General features: G+C 39.5%; 1 protein-coding gene across 13 annotated transcripts in view; it reads left to right on the forward strand.

Moving 5' to 3' along the window:
• SORBS2 (sorbin and SH3 domain containing 2) overlaps positions 1–15,383 on the forward strand; it is a 399,306-nt gene that overhangs the window by 353,061 nt on the left and 30,862 nt on the right. For 12 of the 13 annotated variants that reach the window (XM_054031114.1, XM_054031115.1, XM_054031118.1 and 9 more), the window contains 4 exons: positions 2,579–2,757; positions 6,346–7,920; positions 12,687–12,778; positions 14,576–14,622. In XM_054031114.1, coding sequence (XP_053887089.1) covers positions 2,579–2,757; positions 6,346–7,920; positions 12,687–12,778; positions 14,576–14,622 — 1,893 coding nt within the window. The remainder of the gene's footprint in view (positions 1–2,578; positions 2,758–6,345; positions 7,921–12,686; positions 12,779–14,575; positions 14,623–15,383) is intronic. The other variant, XM_054031124.1, reaches the window with a different exon arrangement.

Here is a 15,383-nt window from a genome sequence, read left to right on the forward strand (position 1 = left end):
GCTTTGCCAGTATAAAGATACTGTAGAATTATACTGGCAAACTCCTCTCGTGTAGATGCAGCTTATTCCAGCAAAAGAGTTCTTTTGTTAGTATAGTTTAAACCAGTTCCCTGAAGAGAATAAGCCATAGAAATAAAAGAACTTTTTTGCCAGTATAACTGCATCTACATTACAGTTTTTGCCAGCAATTTTTTCTAGTGTAGCCCTGCCATAGAGACCAAATATATAGAGGGCTTGCCAAAATGTGTAGGAAAGAGCAAAAATGTGAGGCGAAGACAGGTCTGCGCTGGGTCTAAGGCTCATGTGGAGGATGATGATAACATAATGTCTCTTGTGGACGATAACTTCATATGTCCTTACCACTGCTCCTGCTCTAAAGGAACTCCGCAATCCCCTCATCCCTTTCCAGCATTCAGCCTGGGAAAGTTTTGCTGGCTGTAGCTGTACTCAGCTCCAGGTACCTGGCAGTCTGTTCCAGCCTCCAGTCACTGGCTCTGAAACCTGAAGCTTTCCTGGCTGGGCTGGATTGTGCTATTCACTTGATTACTGCTGCTGCAATCACTGCACCTTGCTGCTCCTCGTTGCTAGCAGCAAAAGTGAAGGGTGGCTACAGGGCCTGGAGCAAATCATGGGGGGAGTGATAGGGCAAAGAGCACAGTGCAGGCAAGGAGTCTGTGTAGGGTGACCATATGTCCTGTTTTGGCCTGGACAGTCTCTTTTTTAAGCCCTGTCCCAGCCGTCCCGACTTTTTTGGCAAAAGTGGACATTTGTCTTGTTGGCTCTTGCAGACTTGATCAGTTGGCAAGAGCAAATGGAACAAATGTCCACTTTTGTGTTAAAAAAAAAAAAGTGGGGTGTGGAGGAATGTGCAGGGGGGCTAGCGGCAATGCCAGCCACCACAGGAGGGGGGAGGCAGGGCAGCGACACCAGCCCCAGCCTCACATGGGGGGAGGGCAGAGCAGCCCCAACCTTTGGGAAATACGGTCATCCTATCTGGTATGTGCATCGCTGCTCGCTTGAGCCCTGCCTGCCCCCCATCTCCCCTGCAGGCAGCAGGGCTCGGGCAAGGGGCTTGTGCCAGCCCCATACATGGGAAGGGTGGGTTCAGGCGAGTGGCTTGGGCCATTCCCTTGGGGGGGAGGTGAAGGGGGAAGAGCTCAGGCCTGCACCACATGGTATCCTGTTTTCCCTTTAGGAAATTTGGTCACCTCAAACCTGTGTAGCATGGGGACTGTTCATTTGCAGGTGCTGAAGCCTACAGGCTGTCTTAGACAGTTATCCCAAGTAGGGCCAGAGTCACTTACACAGCCAGGAACTGCCTACAGCTGCTTCAGTGCCACCAGCAGTTCATTCCTCTGCTTACTTGTTCTGAACAGGCATGGCAAACTAAGAGTGGGACAATGCGAAGAGGCGGGGACAAAGAGAGACACTGAGTGAGGCCAGAGCAAGCCAACATGCCCACCCAGGCAGTAGAGGGAAGAGCTTTCTTTGGAGGGAATCAAGGGATATACACTCACATCCCCTGTTGAAAGCTAACATTTGTACCATTGTATAAGACAGGGATTGGCAACCTTTGGCACATGGCCCATCAGGGAAATCCACTAGCGGGCCGGGACGGTTTGTTTACCTGCAGCGGCCGCAGGTTCAGACGATCGCAGCTCCCACTGGCCATGGTTCACTGTTCTAGGCCAATGGGGATGCGGAAAGCGGCGCGGGCCGAGGGACGTACTGGCTGCCACTTTCTGCAGCCCCCATTGGCCTGGAACAGTGAACCGTGGCCAGTGGGAGCTGCAATCGGCCGAATCTGCAGAGGCTGCAGGTAAACAAACCGTCCCAGCCCACCAGCAGATTTCCCTGATGGGTCATGTGCCAAAGGTTGCCGATTCCTGGTATAAGATGAAGGACTGGGTTGTGATCAGATAGTGGACATAGCTGTTGTGCCACAGACTGCTCACAGGGCAGCCTCCCAGCACCAAGAAAGGCTGCAGGGGCAAAGCTGCCTGTGTCTCTGGCAGAGCAGCAAAGCCTGGGAAGAAGCAAACTGCCAAAACTAGAGACTGAAATTTCTGAATCAAAGTCCTTCAGTCAAAACATGTCCTTTTGTGCAAAAACTTGTCAACAATGTTGAAATTTTACATTTTTGTGAAAAATGTAGTGTCACTTAAAATAATCCCTGGAAAACATTATTGAAATGTTTATGGAAATATTTCAGTACATTCTGATTGTGTTGATAATGTTTTTGATAAAAAATATCAGGGAAGAAAGTGAAAAATTTTGGATAAACAAAAGAAGGGGTCAAACCTTTTTCAAAATTCTGAAAATTTTCCTGAAAATAGATTTTCATTTTTTAGTCAGCTTTAGCACAAATGGGGCTTCACTCTGCAAAGTGTGCAGTTCTTGGGGGAGCTGTGAACAGTGCCTTGTCCTGTTATATTTTTAGTCTATTCATTCACGTGGTGTTGGAACTGTTAAGTGGGTCATGGCTAAGGGGCCTGCTTATTGATCCCTGAAGAGAAAGTATTCAAATGAGCGCTGCTCACAGGGTTTAGACTGGCACTAATATTGATTATTTCTTTAGTTCTGCAAGTGACTACAGAAAAAGGAGGAAGTCGGAGCCTGCTGTAAGTCATCAGAGGGTGCACAGTGATCAAAATGCAAACAGGACTAGCCTGGGCCATGCAGATATGCAGGGCACATACACTACCCTTAGAAAGCCTTTAACTAGCTCTTCTCCTTCTTCTCCATCAAGAGCAAAAGGTAAGAGACAAGCAGATTAGCGAACAGACAATAACCTTGTTTAATACTGAGTTCTTATTAAATGTTAGTAATAACTGCCAGGTACTATATGCTGTTGCTCGGACACAATTCACTGAAGAAAAAACAATAGCCTTTAATTTCTAATGAAAGGCTAACCTGTTCATTCTTGAATGTGTTATTTCAGGCTGATTCAAACCTGGATTTATTTTTCATATGTAGTATCTACTGTATATTTATTCAAAGAAAATCTGTCAAAAAAGAATGTGATATGTAAAATTTTACATAATTTCATAAAACTACATTTCATACATTGCTTTCTTGCCAGCACTTATGAGATTGTTGTAATTTTTAAAACTCTTCCACTATGCAGTGGAGTAAGAGAAACAGCATTCAAGATCACTGCCATGCAAATAAATCCTTAAAACTTTCCTTTCCTCCTCCAAACCTACATCTGATTCTTGCCAGCTGATAAATTCTAGGAATCTAATTCAAAAAAGAAAGTGCCCCAGTATGAAATTGAGATGATGGATTTTGTCAAAAACTCAATAGTGGGTGAGATACAACCCATATAGTTTCTGATTCTTATGTAAGATGGTTCTTTTTTTTAATTGCCAGTCACTCAAACCTCTCCTCCTTATATGTCTAGTATTTCTTACCTGTAAACGGGTTTTATTTTTTAAAGTAAGACAGAAGGTTTCAAGGTACTACAGTGATTGTTTACATTGGGAGTAAATATACAGTTCTGCACCTCCCTCATAATCCTCTTCTTATTATTCATTTATTTGCATTACAGTAGAGACTAACATTTCTAATCAGAGCCTCATTGTGCTAGGCACTGTATAAACTTATAAAAGCCCATAAGAGCTTACAGTCTTGGTTACAACCGAACATAACAGATGGACAAGGCATACACATAGTAGGGAAGGTGTTGGAGGATGAGTAATAAGAAAGCAAGCATAGCTAACTTCAGCACACATTAAGATACGAGTATTCTCTGTATTGAGGGATGGATCCCTGGAGAGCATTTGCCACAAAATTGAGTATTATTTATATGGATATCCTGCCTGGAGCAACGCTATATTCCATATATATAGCATTGTTTCATAAAGAAACGAAACCCTACTAAAATATTACATTTCTTGAAGTCAAGTACTCTTTCAAGTAAAAAGTGTGTTGTAAGATTTTTGATCAACATATCATTTCAGATTGTATCTTTAAAAGGCATATGAAGTTAATGTATTTTAGGTAAAAATAATGAGTGGAGAGAAGTCTGAACCAAAACCCTAGATCCAAACAGCCTGAACTCTGCAAATGTTTGAAATCCAGATCCAGATTTTAATTTTTCAGATGATTTCTGTTTTGTTCAAATTTGACCAACCCAGACTATGGGCTCTTTGAAATCTGTATCCTGAACTGAATTTTGTAGCTTCAGCCCATTTCTACTCAAAGAGCGTTTCTTTTGTGAAAAGTGACTCTGACTTGTCTCTCAGTGATTTCCAGGTTAGAAGTTAGAAGCATGGCTTTTCTAACTTTCAGCCTGAAAACTCAACCCTGGATCTGAAAGACAAGTTGAATTCTTTGGTTCTTACCCCTCATTCCCAGATTCTGCAGGCTAAATTATATCTTCAGTTACACCAGTGCAATGCACCCTATTGTTTTTAGATTATGCCCCTAGTGACACCTATGTAAACCCATTGGCTTCATTGTTGTTTCATAGATGTAAATGACTGGCCTTTCAGCTTGGGGAGAGATTTTCAAAAGCACCCATGCCATCTAGGTGCACAAATTCCATTGACTTTTATTTATAAGTCCTTGGGCATTTTGAAAATATCTCATTTGGAATTTAGCTATCATTTCTGCTAATAATGCAATAATCCAGCTCATTTCTTCTATTAGTCCTATGAGTGTAAGAAGAGTAAAAAAATAGTAAAAATATTTTATCTACAGCAGATAGGGATGTAAATGTGTTGAATAAGTAGGAGCCATTGTTACAGAGAGGCTGCTCTTCATAGCAAAGAAGTAGGTTTTCTAAAAAGGCATGAGTTATGAAGTTGCACTTTGGAGTTCTACATCAGAAAGCTTAACAGCAGGTTAGCATCTCAAGGTAGTTGTCACATAGTGCCATGTGGATGGCTCATATTTGGGATTCAAGCTCAATTCATTACTTGGGCAAGAGCACTGCAGAATGAACCTGGCAGCCAGATGGGGAGCAACACTGATAGGTTCCAGAAATAGCCATATCCAGCTTCACTCAGAAGGACAGTCAGCTAAGTAGGGGAAATAAAAGGAAAAATAGTTGGAACTTTGGGAGGCTTTCGGCAGGAAACACACCCACAAGTACACATAGAAATGTGTCTAGTGAGGCTGCTGCATTGTTCACATATTCTGTTGTAATGTTCCTTCCTAGTCCATTCAGGATCCATTCATCACATAGTTTTACCACACATACACTACTTGAGAGACCAGAAATCTCCCATCCATTCGTATACAGAGATTTTTCTAAGTCGTCTTAGTTAAATGTGCAGTTGCGGTACATGGTTTGCATACACAACACTGTTTTCCCTTTAATCCTAGACCAGGGGTCGGAACCCTTTCAGAAGTGGTGTGTCGAGTCTTAATTTATTCACTCTAATTTAAGGTTTTGTGTGCCAGTAATACATTTTAACGTTTTTAGAAAGTCTCGCTCTATAAGTCTATAATATATAACTAAACTATTGTTGTATGTAAAGTAAATAAGGTTTTTAAAATGTTTAAGAAACTTCATTTAAAATTCAATTAAAATGCAGAGCCCCACGGACTGGTGGCAGGACCTGGGCAGTGTGAGTGCCACTGAAAATCAGCTCGCGTGCCGCCTTTGGCACATGTGCCATAGGTTGCCTACCCCTGTCCTAGACCAAACACAACTGTGTGCAAAAGTCAAAATCCAAGTGTACAACAAGAACTTTTTGTCAAACAAATTTACATTTGCTCATTTTTGGCATTTGTTTTTGATGTTATTCTTTAACTTCTATATTTTGGTAGTACCTAAAGGCCAGATCAGATTGAAAGCCATAGTGGTAGGTTCTGTACAAACAATAGATTATGGTTCCTGTTCCTGAGATGGGCCTGAGACAAAGTTCAGTTCTGCCTCTGGATTCATGCTTTTCCAGAAGTAGGGTGTCTTCAAATCCAGACTTTTGGTTTGGCCCCATCTCTACCTCTTCTGTAGTTGTATTGTCTTTCTACCAGCCTCAGAACCAACGGTACCTTTTTATATGTGGTACTTTTAATGTAAAGATTAACACTCTAGTATTTAAATGTGTTTTATTATTAATAGAAACATATGGCACTAAATCCTTTCTGATGTTTAAATTATATAGAGTAAATTTTTACAGTTGGAAAATTAAATAATTGTTTAGCATGGATTATTTGCTTTTCTCTTCTAATCTTTAGCAATGTGTATGCTGTACTTGATTGCTAGATTAGATACACTAACTGCTTTCTCTTTTCTGTTCTTTCTGATATTTACTGACATTATTTCCAACTTTTTGAACCTGTTAATTTCTGGCAATGTCTCTTTTTTACCATGCTGCTCAATGGATTATAAAGGTGGAGATATTAGCCAAGTGTATCCATCCCTTTTCAGTTATTCAGTGCACAACCACAACACTTCAAATGAATTAGATTATTGTAGCTCTTATAGACAGCATTTGGCTGTTCCAAGTGATTCAAGAAGGGCAATCCATTATAAGAATGGCTGGCAAATGACTCGTCAGAATGCAGAAGTCTGGAGCAGCACAGAAGAAACTGCCTCTCCCAAGCGGAAATCTCGTAGCTGCGATGATCTGTTAACTGATGATCACGATAGCTTTCCTGATGCACAGGCCAAGTCTGAAAGTATGGTATCTCTCATTTGCGAGGAGGATTCCAAAGGCAGTTGCTCATTGACCTGGGCCTCCCCATATGTTCCTGAGAGCCGCGGTACTAGTCGGTCAAGAATTCGTCATAGATCTGCACATGATACCCCAGGATTCCTAAAAATGTATAAGAAGATGCACCGCATCAATCGCAAGGACTTGATGAATTCTGAGGTGATTTGTTCTGTAAAGTCCAGAATATTACAGTATGAAAAAGAACAGCACAAAGGTATGCTTCAGGGCTGGAGAGAGTCTTCTACTGAGGAGGTGCCCAGGGACATGGTGCCTACCAGGATATCCGAATTTGAAAAATTAATTCAAAAATCAAAATCAATGCCGAATTTAGGTGATGAAGCATTATCGACAGTAACACTAGAGCCTCCTAAAAATGGCTTATGTTCAAAGCGGCGATTTTCTATTGAGTCCCTGCTGGAGGAGGAAAATCAAGGTAGACATGCCATTCAAATACAACGCAACTGCAAGCCTAAAACTCTGGTGCCAATTCATATTGAAGTGACCAGTGATGAACCACAAAGATCGCATCTGGAGTTTTCTGACAGTGATCAAGATGGAGTGGTCTCTGACCTCAGTGACTTTATCCAGATAGAAGGCTCATCCTTTTGTAGTGAAAGTGACTTTGACCACTTTTCCTTTACATCTTCTGAGAGTTTTTATGGATCAGGCCACCATCACCATCACCACCACCACCACCACAAGCATCTCATCAGCTCCTGCAAGGGGCGATGCCCAGCATCCTACACCCGCTTCACCACCATGTTAAAGCATGAAAGGGCTAAACAGGAAAGTACTGAAGATCCAAGGAGACAAGAAGCAGAATCTGGCCTCTCTAAGATAGCATTCCTAGTCAGTCCAGTGCCTTTCCGGAGGAAAAAAAGTTCAGCCCCTAAAAAACAGACTGAGAAGACTAAATGCAAATCATCTGTGTTTGACGCACTAGATTCTGCTCTTAAAGATATCTGTGACCAAATTAAAGCAGAAAAGAGAAGGGGAAGCTTGCCTGACAACAGTATATTACATAGACTTATTACTGAATTGCTTCCAGACATACCCGAAAGGAATTCATCTCTTAAAGCTCTTAGAAAAAGTCCCATGCACCAGCCTTTTCATCCACTGCCTCAAGATGGTGCCATTCATTGTCCGCTGTACCAAAATGATTGTGGAAGACTACCTCTTAGTGCCTCTTTTCAAGACATGGATACAACCAACAACAACAAGCAAGACAATGATAGTGCACTGTGTTTCCAAGGTGGATTACCTTCCTTTCCTTTATTCTTGTGATTGAGTCATCCACCCTTGTTCCTTTCATTTCCAACCCTTTGTCATTTCATTTTTGAGTATTTATTTATGCAGTTTAGAATAAGTGTTTACCATATAAAAGGCATGATGAAGAAAGGGTATTATTTTTACATAGCTATATGTGATAATATAAGATGGATAGAGTAGTTGTTCATCCACAACAATATAGTAATCTGGTTATCAAATGATGACAGCAATAGTTTTCAATAATTGGAGCTTTACAAGGACAAAGATTTTCTGATAATTAAAAGGGCTTCACGGTATAATAAATATATGCATCATAATGTGATGACCACTGGAAAAAAAAATGCAGTAGCTCTTCCATTTTGTTTATAATAAATGTGCACTGCACATTAATAATATTAGTAAATAATGTCATACTAACAATATTTTTATGTACAACAGATGAAAATCTGAACGTTTTATAATGAATTCTGTCCATTTTATAAAATTATATTCAGTTCTGTCACAAATTATGCTACCTTTGAGCAACGCAACATTTTTGTGAATAGAGCTCTAGGCTATTTATAGTGAAGGTTCCATTTCCACTGCTCAAATGATACACTTTGCAATTTCCACTTTGCAGCAAAATTATTGAATGAAAATGTCTCCATTAAATTTTGAGACAGGCACTATCCCTTTGAAATGGCAAACAGAAAATGAAAATAATCAAAACTTGAAGGATACTGTCAAGGTGAATACTAGTAGAAACTGATCTCTCTTGACAGGGATCTAGTTTTAAACTTCATACCATGAGAAGTTTATTGTTCTATTTCTCTCTCTTTTTTTTAATCATTGCTTGAATTTAAAATATTTTTAAAAGTTTGACTGACCGTGATATTCACCATAAGCAAACTATTGTAATATTGTAACAGCATGTGTGCACTGCTGTATCTACTGGCAGACTCGGAGAGTTGAATGTCTTTTGTAAAGACATTTCAAACCTGAGTTTTTTATTTTAAAAAGTGATCAGAGTACTCAAGGTAAGAATGACAAAATGGACTGCCAAAGAATTCTGTTTTTAGACATACCCTCTTTAAAGGTGTCTCTTCAGTTATTATGATGATCGCTTTATAAGGCTATTCCTGAATCATGTAATTGAAGAAGTGGGAAATCTATGGCTTTATAATATAAATTGTGGAGTATACGCCTCTTATTTTTTCTTTAACGTTCTTGTCCTGTGCTGAAATTTTTGCTAGTGCCACATTTGCCAAAAAATATCAAGTGTATTCTGCAAGACTGCTGCTGCGTTATCTTAACAAGTTAAAATAAAATACACAATGGAGTCAGTAAAACCTCTCTTGCAAAACATCATTAGTTTAATCAGTCATGGTTTTGAAATGTCTTTAATTATTTACTGGCATTGAATCATGATGAGTCATCATAAACAGAACCAGAAATGTGTATAAAAGGATTTAGATGCAGCTCTCATTTGTATTTGCACAAATTGGAAGTAATTCCTTTGAAGTCACTGGGTTTACCCCAGATTTACACTGAAGTAAATGAGAGCACAATCTGTCCCTATTTTTCAAATATAGTTCCAAACAGGTTTTCTTCTAGAAATAATGATCTCAGGAACTCTACCATTGTGTGTCCTGTATTTGTGCATTTCTTAAAATATTTTTTTGCAAACCACATTATTTTTAGCTGAGCTATACGTTTTATATGAAATGCACTTTTCATAATATATTGATATTGAAATTCTACTCTTCAGATTATCAGCAAAATCCTGCACTTTGCTGTACTGATGTGCAAGGGTAGGGAAGGATCTATGGTGCCTCTATCCGCTAAGAAAGCAGGGGAGAGGGATCTCTCCCCAGACTCGAGAGCAGTAGGAGGTATCACAACTAGCCCTCTTGTCCATCCATCATGTCTGCAATAGGATATGGACTGCAGTGAGAGGGGCATGTCCAGCAGCCCAGCCAGGCTAGCAAGCATGTTGCTATTACTGGCAAGCATAGCTGAGTGTATACTGTTCTCCTTGCTCTGAGAAGCAGCAAAGTACAGTCTCTCCATAGTGTTTCAGTCCCCATGTAGAATCCTGCCCTAGTCAACAGGATTTCATATCAAACATGACCTACCAGGTATTGTGTCTCACCTCCCTCATAATATTTATAGATTTAAATTATAGCTTGTCTTTCATACATGTGATATTGGTGAAGAGGGGACAGGGAGCACCCTAGAATACTAGCGCAGGAACAGGACAAGATATTGACTGACAACTGACTAACCCACTATAAGGGTGTCTCCAGCCCCTGGAGGTACGATCAGCCCTCCAGCAGCTTGGCCCTTACAGAGCGCACACCACTCCATTTTGGAGCAGCAGTAAGAAGTAACTGCTGAACACGCCGCCTCTAACCCCTCCAGCTATTTTCCCTGCACAGGTAGAATGGCTCAGTAACCCTCCCATTGGCTACTCCCCCTTCGGACACACACACAAAGGTGACTCAAAAGAGCAAGGGCAGTTTAGTGCCCATTGTATGGATTGCACAGAAATCCCCACTAATACTGATAAACGTGTACAATTCCAAAGCTATTTTGTGCAACTGCTAGGGTTGCTTAAATAAAATGACCACCAATCCAAACCTTAACAGATTGGAAATTCACACTTAAAAAATAACCATTGCGTATAATGGCTTCAGTGACAATGCAGGACCTGATATGATGAAGATGGAAATATTACAGTGACACTCAGTTCCTTAATATATAGTATACAATGCATGTTAGCAGGATGTTCCATTGGCCTCATACCCAAGCTGATAATAACCAAAGCATTATGCTAATACCCTGTTTCCCCGAAAATAAGACATCCTCCGAAAATAAGGCCTACTTACAGTTTTGCCTCTCGTTGTAATATAAGGCATCCCCCCGATAATAAGACCTCCCCGATAATAAGGCATCCACCGATAATAAGGCATTTTTCATTTCTGAAAAATAAGACATCCCCTGAAAATAAGACCTAGCGCATCTTTGGGAGCAAAAATTAATATAAGACACTGTCTTATTTTCGGGGAAACAGGGTATGTGCTTCGTTCCATGCTATATATTGTGGGACCAGTTGTGTTTCTGTGACGCACAGCTGCATTGAAAGAAAGGGCAGAGAACACCTGTGCAGGGGTCTCTGGTGTCATGTCATAAAGAATCACAGAAGGCCTTCTTATAACTTAGAACAAGGAACTTTAGTAAAATAAACTAAACTATGTTATTCCTTAAGCTGCAGTGTTTGCTCTGCTCCACTGCAGAGTTTCTGCCCAAAACCTTCCCAGCACCCTTCCTACCTGGCTTACTACTATAGTTTTAAAGATATAGTGCATATATCCCAACACCTGGAGACTTTATGCCTGTGCAGGGAACATAGGCCCTCACTCAGGAAAATACCCCTAATCCAGAAAAGCACTTATGCATGTTTAAGGGCTTTCCGGAATTGCCACAATGTACCTGCTGCTGTTAGTAAGCTTATGATGAGCAATTAATACACCTTTCCACTCCCCATCACTGCTCTACAAACCTCCATTATACATCAGTCGCCTCAGAGCTATGGTTTTTAGAGTGCAGTATACCAGAGAACATTGAGATCTCTGGTTTTTCTGTAAGAGTCAAAGAAGTTTGACCCCAAAGTGATTAATTAAATGCTTTCAGTTCTGTGTTCCCAGTAGTACTTCTTGACAGAGGGATAGGCTAGGTAGGAACAGATCATGTGAACTGAAAAAAAGAGAAGCAAACATTATTATTTCAGGGTAGCAGCCGTGTTAGTCTGTATCCTCATAAAGAACAGGAGTACTTGTGGCACCTTAGAGACTAACAAATTTATTAGAGCATAAGCTTTCGCACGAAAGCTTATGCTCTAATAAATTTGTTAGTCTCTAAGGTGCCACAAGTACTCCTGTTCTTTTTTAAACATTATTATTGTTCTCTTCACTAGCAGATGTCAATGTGGCACTAGGAAAATACAGTAGAGGAACTCTCATGAGTAAGAGGAGATGGGTTCATTCAATCTCCAAAATGTCCATAGGCTTGAAATAATTCCCTTTGTTTTAATTTCACACAAGCAGCCCACAGGACTATATTGAGTGCAAGACTTTCATTTAAGAACTCTTCATTTTATTTTATTTTTTCAAAATTTATTAAAATAAATATGCACATAATGACAATAGCAAACTGTGCTTTACAGCAAATATGCCACTCAGACTGGTGAGTAATGATTTATACTCCGTATCTTAAAATAAAGAGTTATTTTATGACAATAACAGACTTTTAATTTTCCATGTGCAACTTAATGAATGCCTCAGGTAAAAGGGAAATACATATTGCAGAAAAAAATCTTGTTAATTTTTCTCTCATTGTGGCATGCTTTAAACACCGTCCATGCATGTAATTATGTGTTTACATTGTTATCACTCAGACATGTTTCTTGAACCCTTCTGTATTTGAACCCAAGATGTATTTGTTTATGTTGGTAGTGCAGGAACTATACTCCATCTCTACTGTGGGTCAGATGAACGTTTGTGGTAGGGATTTATTGTCATTTTTGGTTTGTTTTCTTTAAAAAGGATATTTTAATAATCATTAATGTCATGTAATTTTTCTGTTAAAGGGGGATGAATAGACTCAAGCTCTCCATTTCTAGGTGTAGTTTCCCTTTAAATAAAATGTAGCAGCACTGCAGAATTAACTTGCTTCCGACTTGAGATTCATGCAATGACATTTTATTTGCAGTAGACCAGGAGTCTCCTGGGAGCTATTCTTCTGCTTTGACTGATGCGGGTCGATGTACTCCACGGGAGAGAAGAGGAATTCCAGACAGAGAGGTAGTTAAACAGGAATAAATAACTGAGCGGCATCCAAAGCCAAAAGAGCATTTATGAGACAATCCAATAACATTTACAAGATAAAGTTCTGTGTGATGCTAAGAAACTGTAATGATGACGATCATCGGAGCATTTAGGCAACCAGTCATTAAGAGAGGGTAACAGAAAGTGTTTTTAATGTTGCATGAAGAACAACATATTTATCTTTCTTTAATGATTAATACTTAAGATGAAATTGTATTTTCTACTGATGTTTAAATGGACCAGGACACTGCTGCAGGGGGTTTGCTGATATTTTATGTCAGAAAGGACTGAGAAATGGCAGATGGGACAATAATCTAGAGGAAAATGGCAGTTCTAACTGTGAAGGTCTCTGTTGAAAACGAATGACTGTGCAGGCTAATATCCTGAGTAACTGTCGCAGGTGGTTTTAGGGCTGCCAGGAAGATTTCTGCTCCAAAATCACTTCTATTTTTTACTATGTAAGAGTCTGTTTGAGTACTTTGAGCACTGTCCCTAATTTCTATGGCAAAATAATTTTTTGATTGATCATTCTAATTACATAGTGATTGCTTATGCTATTGCTTATGCTTCAGACAAAAAAATATTAAAACCTTAAAAAGAGAGAGAAAGCATAAAGGCAGCATGAAATGCCAGCATAGTAGAAGGAATGGGAGACCCTGGAATGTATGTATGGAATGTATTATTTAGTCTATTTTAGAACTTTTCTAGTTCAAGAACCTCTCCAAACTTTTTTTTTTTTTTGAGGGTTTTTCTCCCATTGCAGTGGAGGCGGGTAAATTCTCAATAAACCAAACAATGTCTTTAGACCAGAGGTTGTTCAACTTTTTCATAGAGCCACATTTATACAGAGATTTATCTTGTGCATCATCTTCCCCCTCACTCATGAGTTCACAGACTGACTACCCTCTCCTTCACAATGAGACAGGCCATGTTCTCTCCCTCTCACAACATCGGAGACTAGTAGTAAGAAAGTATTTAATTTATTTTAAACTGCCTTTTATTGTAATTTAGTAGCCAAGAACAAGGTGAGTTGGTCACAGGGTGTCAATCAGCTCTCCTCAGGCAATGAGTGGTCATGGGACCATAGCTTAAGATGGCTTTGGGCCAATCTGCTGGTTTAATGGTAGCATATAATGTTATTACCTATGAAATTTGAGATCAGATCTACTAGGTCCTAGGTTTCATAAGACTACTATTATGTAACTCCTATTGGGAGAAGTAGAGAAGAGTCTAGTTCTTGTCCTTCATTGAAAGAAATTGCCACAGTGCGAACTAATTAATGGGAAAACATTCCAAGTGCAGGGACAATGTTCTGCTATTCCTTCCTAATCAAATTGAAAATCACATTTCAGTCTGAAACTATGTAACTACTAATGTTATAAGCAACCCTTAAGATGACTCTAATGAAAAAAGATTAGAGAAGAAGTAGAACATTGCAGAAGTATGCTGACTTTGCTAACTTTAAATATAAAGGTAAAAATGTTACAATATCTGCCTAATGTTAGGTTCTTACATCTATTTTTAGGCACCTAAATAAATGGTTTTCTTTTCAAAAGTCCTGAGCACTCAGCAATTCCCATTTACTTCAGAGGGTACTGCATGCTTTTGAAAATAAACCCACATATGCAAGTGTTTGAATATGGATTTAAAAGAAGTGTAACCTTTAGGCACCCATCTTTGAAAATCTTGGCTTATTTTTTTTACAGGCTAAACATTATTTTTATAATATGATAATATTACATGTAAGTGTTAATCACTTTGCCTGCTTTTCAGAGGCTGCCAGCTCGAGCAGTATATGACTTTAAGGCTCAGACCTCTAAGTAAGTATTAAAGTTTTATTGGTTAGTTAAGAGTATGTATGAATGCAAGGGCAACCTTTTTAATACCTGTCTCACCTGTTCTAACCAATGGTCAAAAATTGTGACCGTGTCAGCAGTACATTTCTGTTGAGGGATACCAGCCTCAAGAAGCTACCCAGAACTCTGCTCTGCCTAAGCAGTAGCCCATGAATAAGTAAGCTGTGTAAGAAGCCATTTCATATTTAAAATGTTTGAATGATGTAACACTAATAATATTTGTTCAAATGTGGGAGTGGCTGTGCATCCTCAGCACACATTTTTACCCTGTAGTCCTGGCCACCGGTCCGAGGGGCTCTGCATTTTAATTTAATTTTAAATGAAGCTTCTTAAACATTTTAAAAACCTTATTTACTTTACATAAAACAATGGTTTAGTTATATATTATAGACTTATAGAAAGAGACCTTCTAAAAATGTTAAAATGTATTACTGGCACACGAAATCTTAAATTAGAGTGAATAAATGAAGACTCGGCACACCACTTCTGAAAGGTTGCTGACCCGTGCTGTAGACTATAAAAGATCCAAAAGAGCACCTACATTCCATCATCCATGTTGTCCCATAAGATCCCCAGTGTTTATCCCATTTTTTTTCATAAATGAAGGGCTAACAACATTATGTCACCTACATTATGCTCCTGGTCTCTAAACGTAAGGGAATCTGGAACTGTGTGGGGAGTAGGTTAGGGGATGTGGAGCTTGAAAAGTAGAGGGATAATATAGG

Source organism: Malaclemys terrapin, chromosome 5 (genome assembly GCF_027887155.1).
Source record: "Malaclemys terrapin pileata isolate rMalTer1 chromosome 5, rMalTer1.hap1, whole genome shotgun sequence".
Lineage (NCBI taxonomy): Eukaryota > Metazoa > Chordata > Testudines > Emydidae > Malaclemys > Malaclemys terrapin.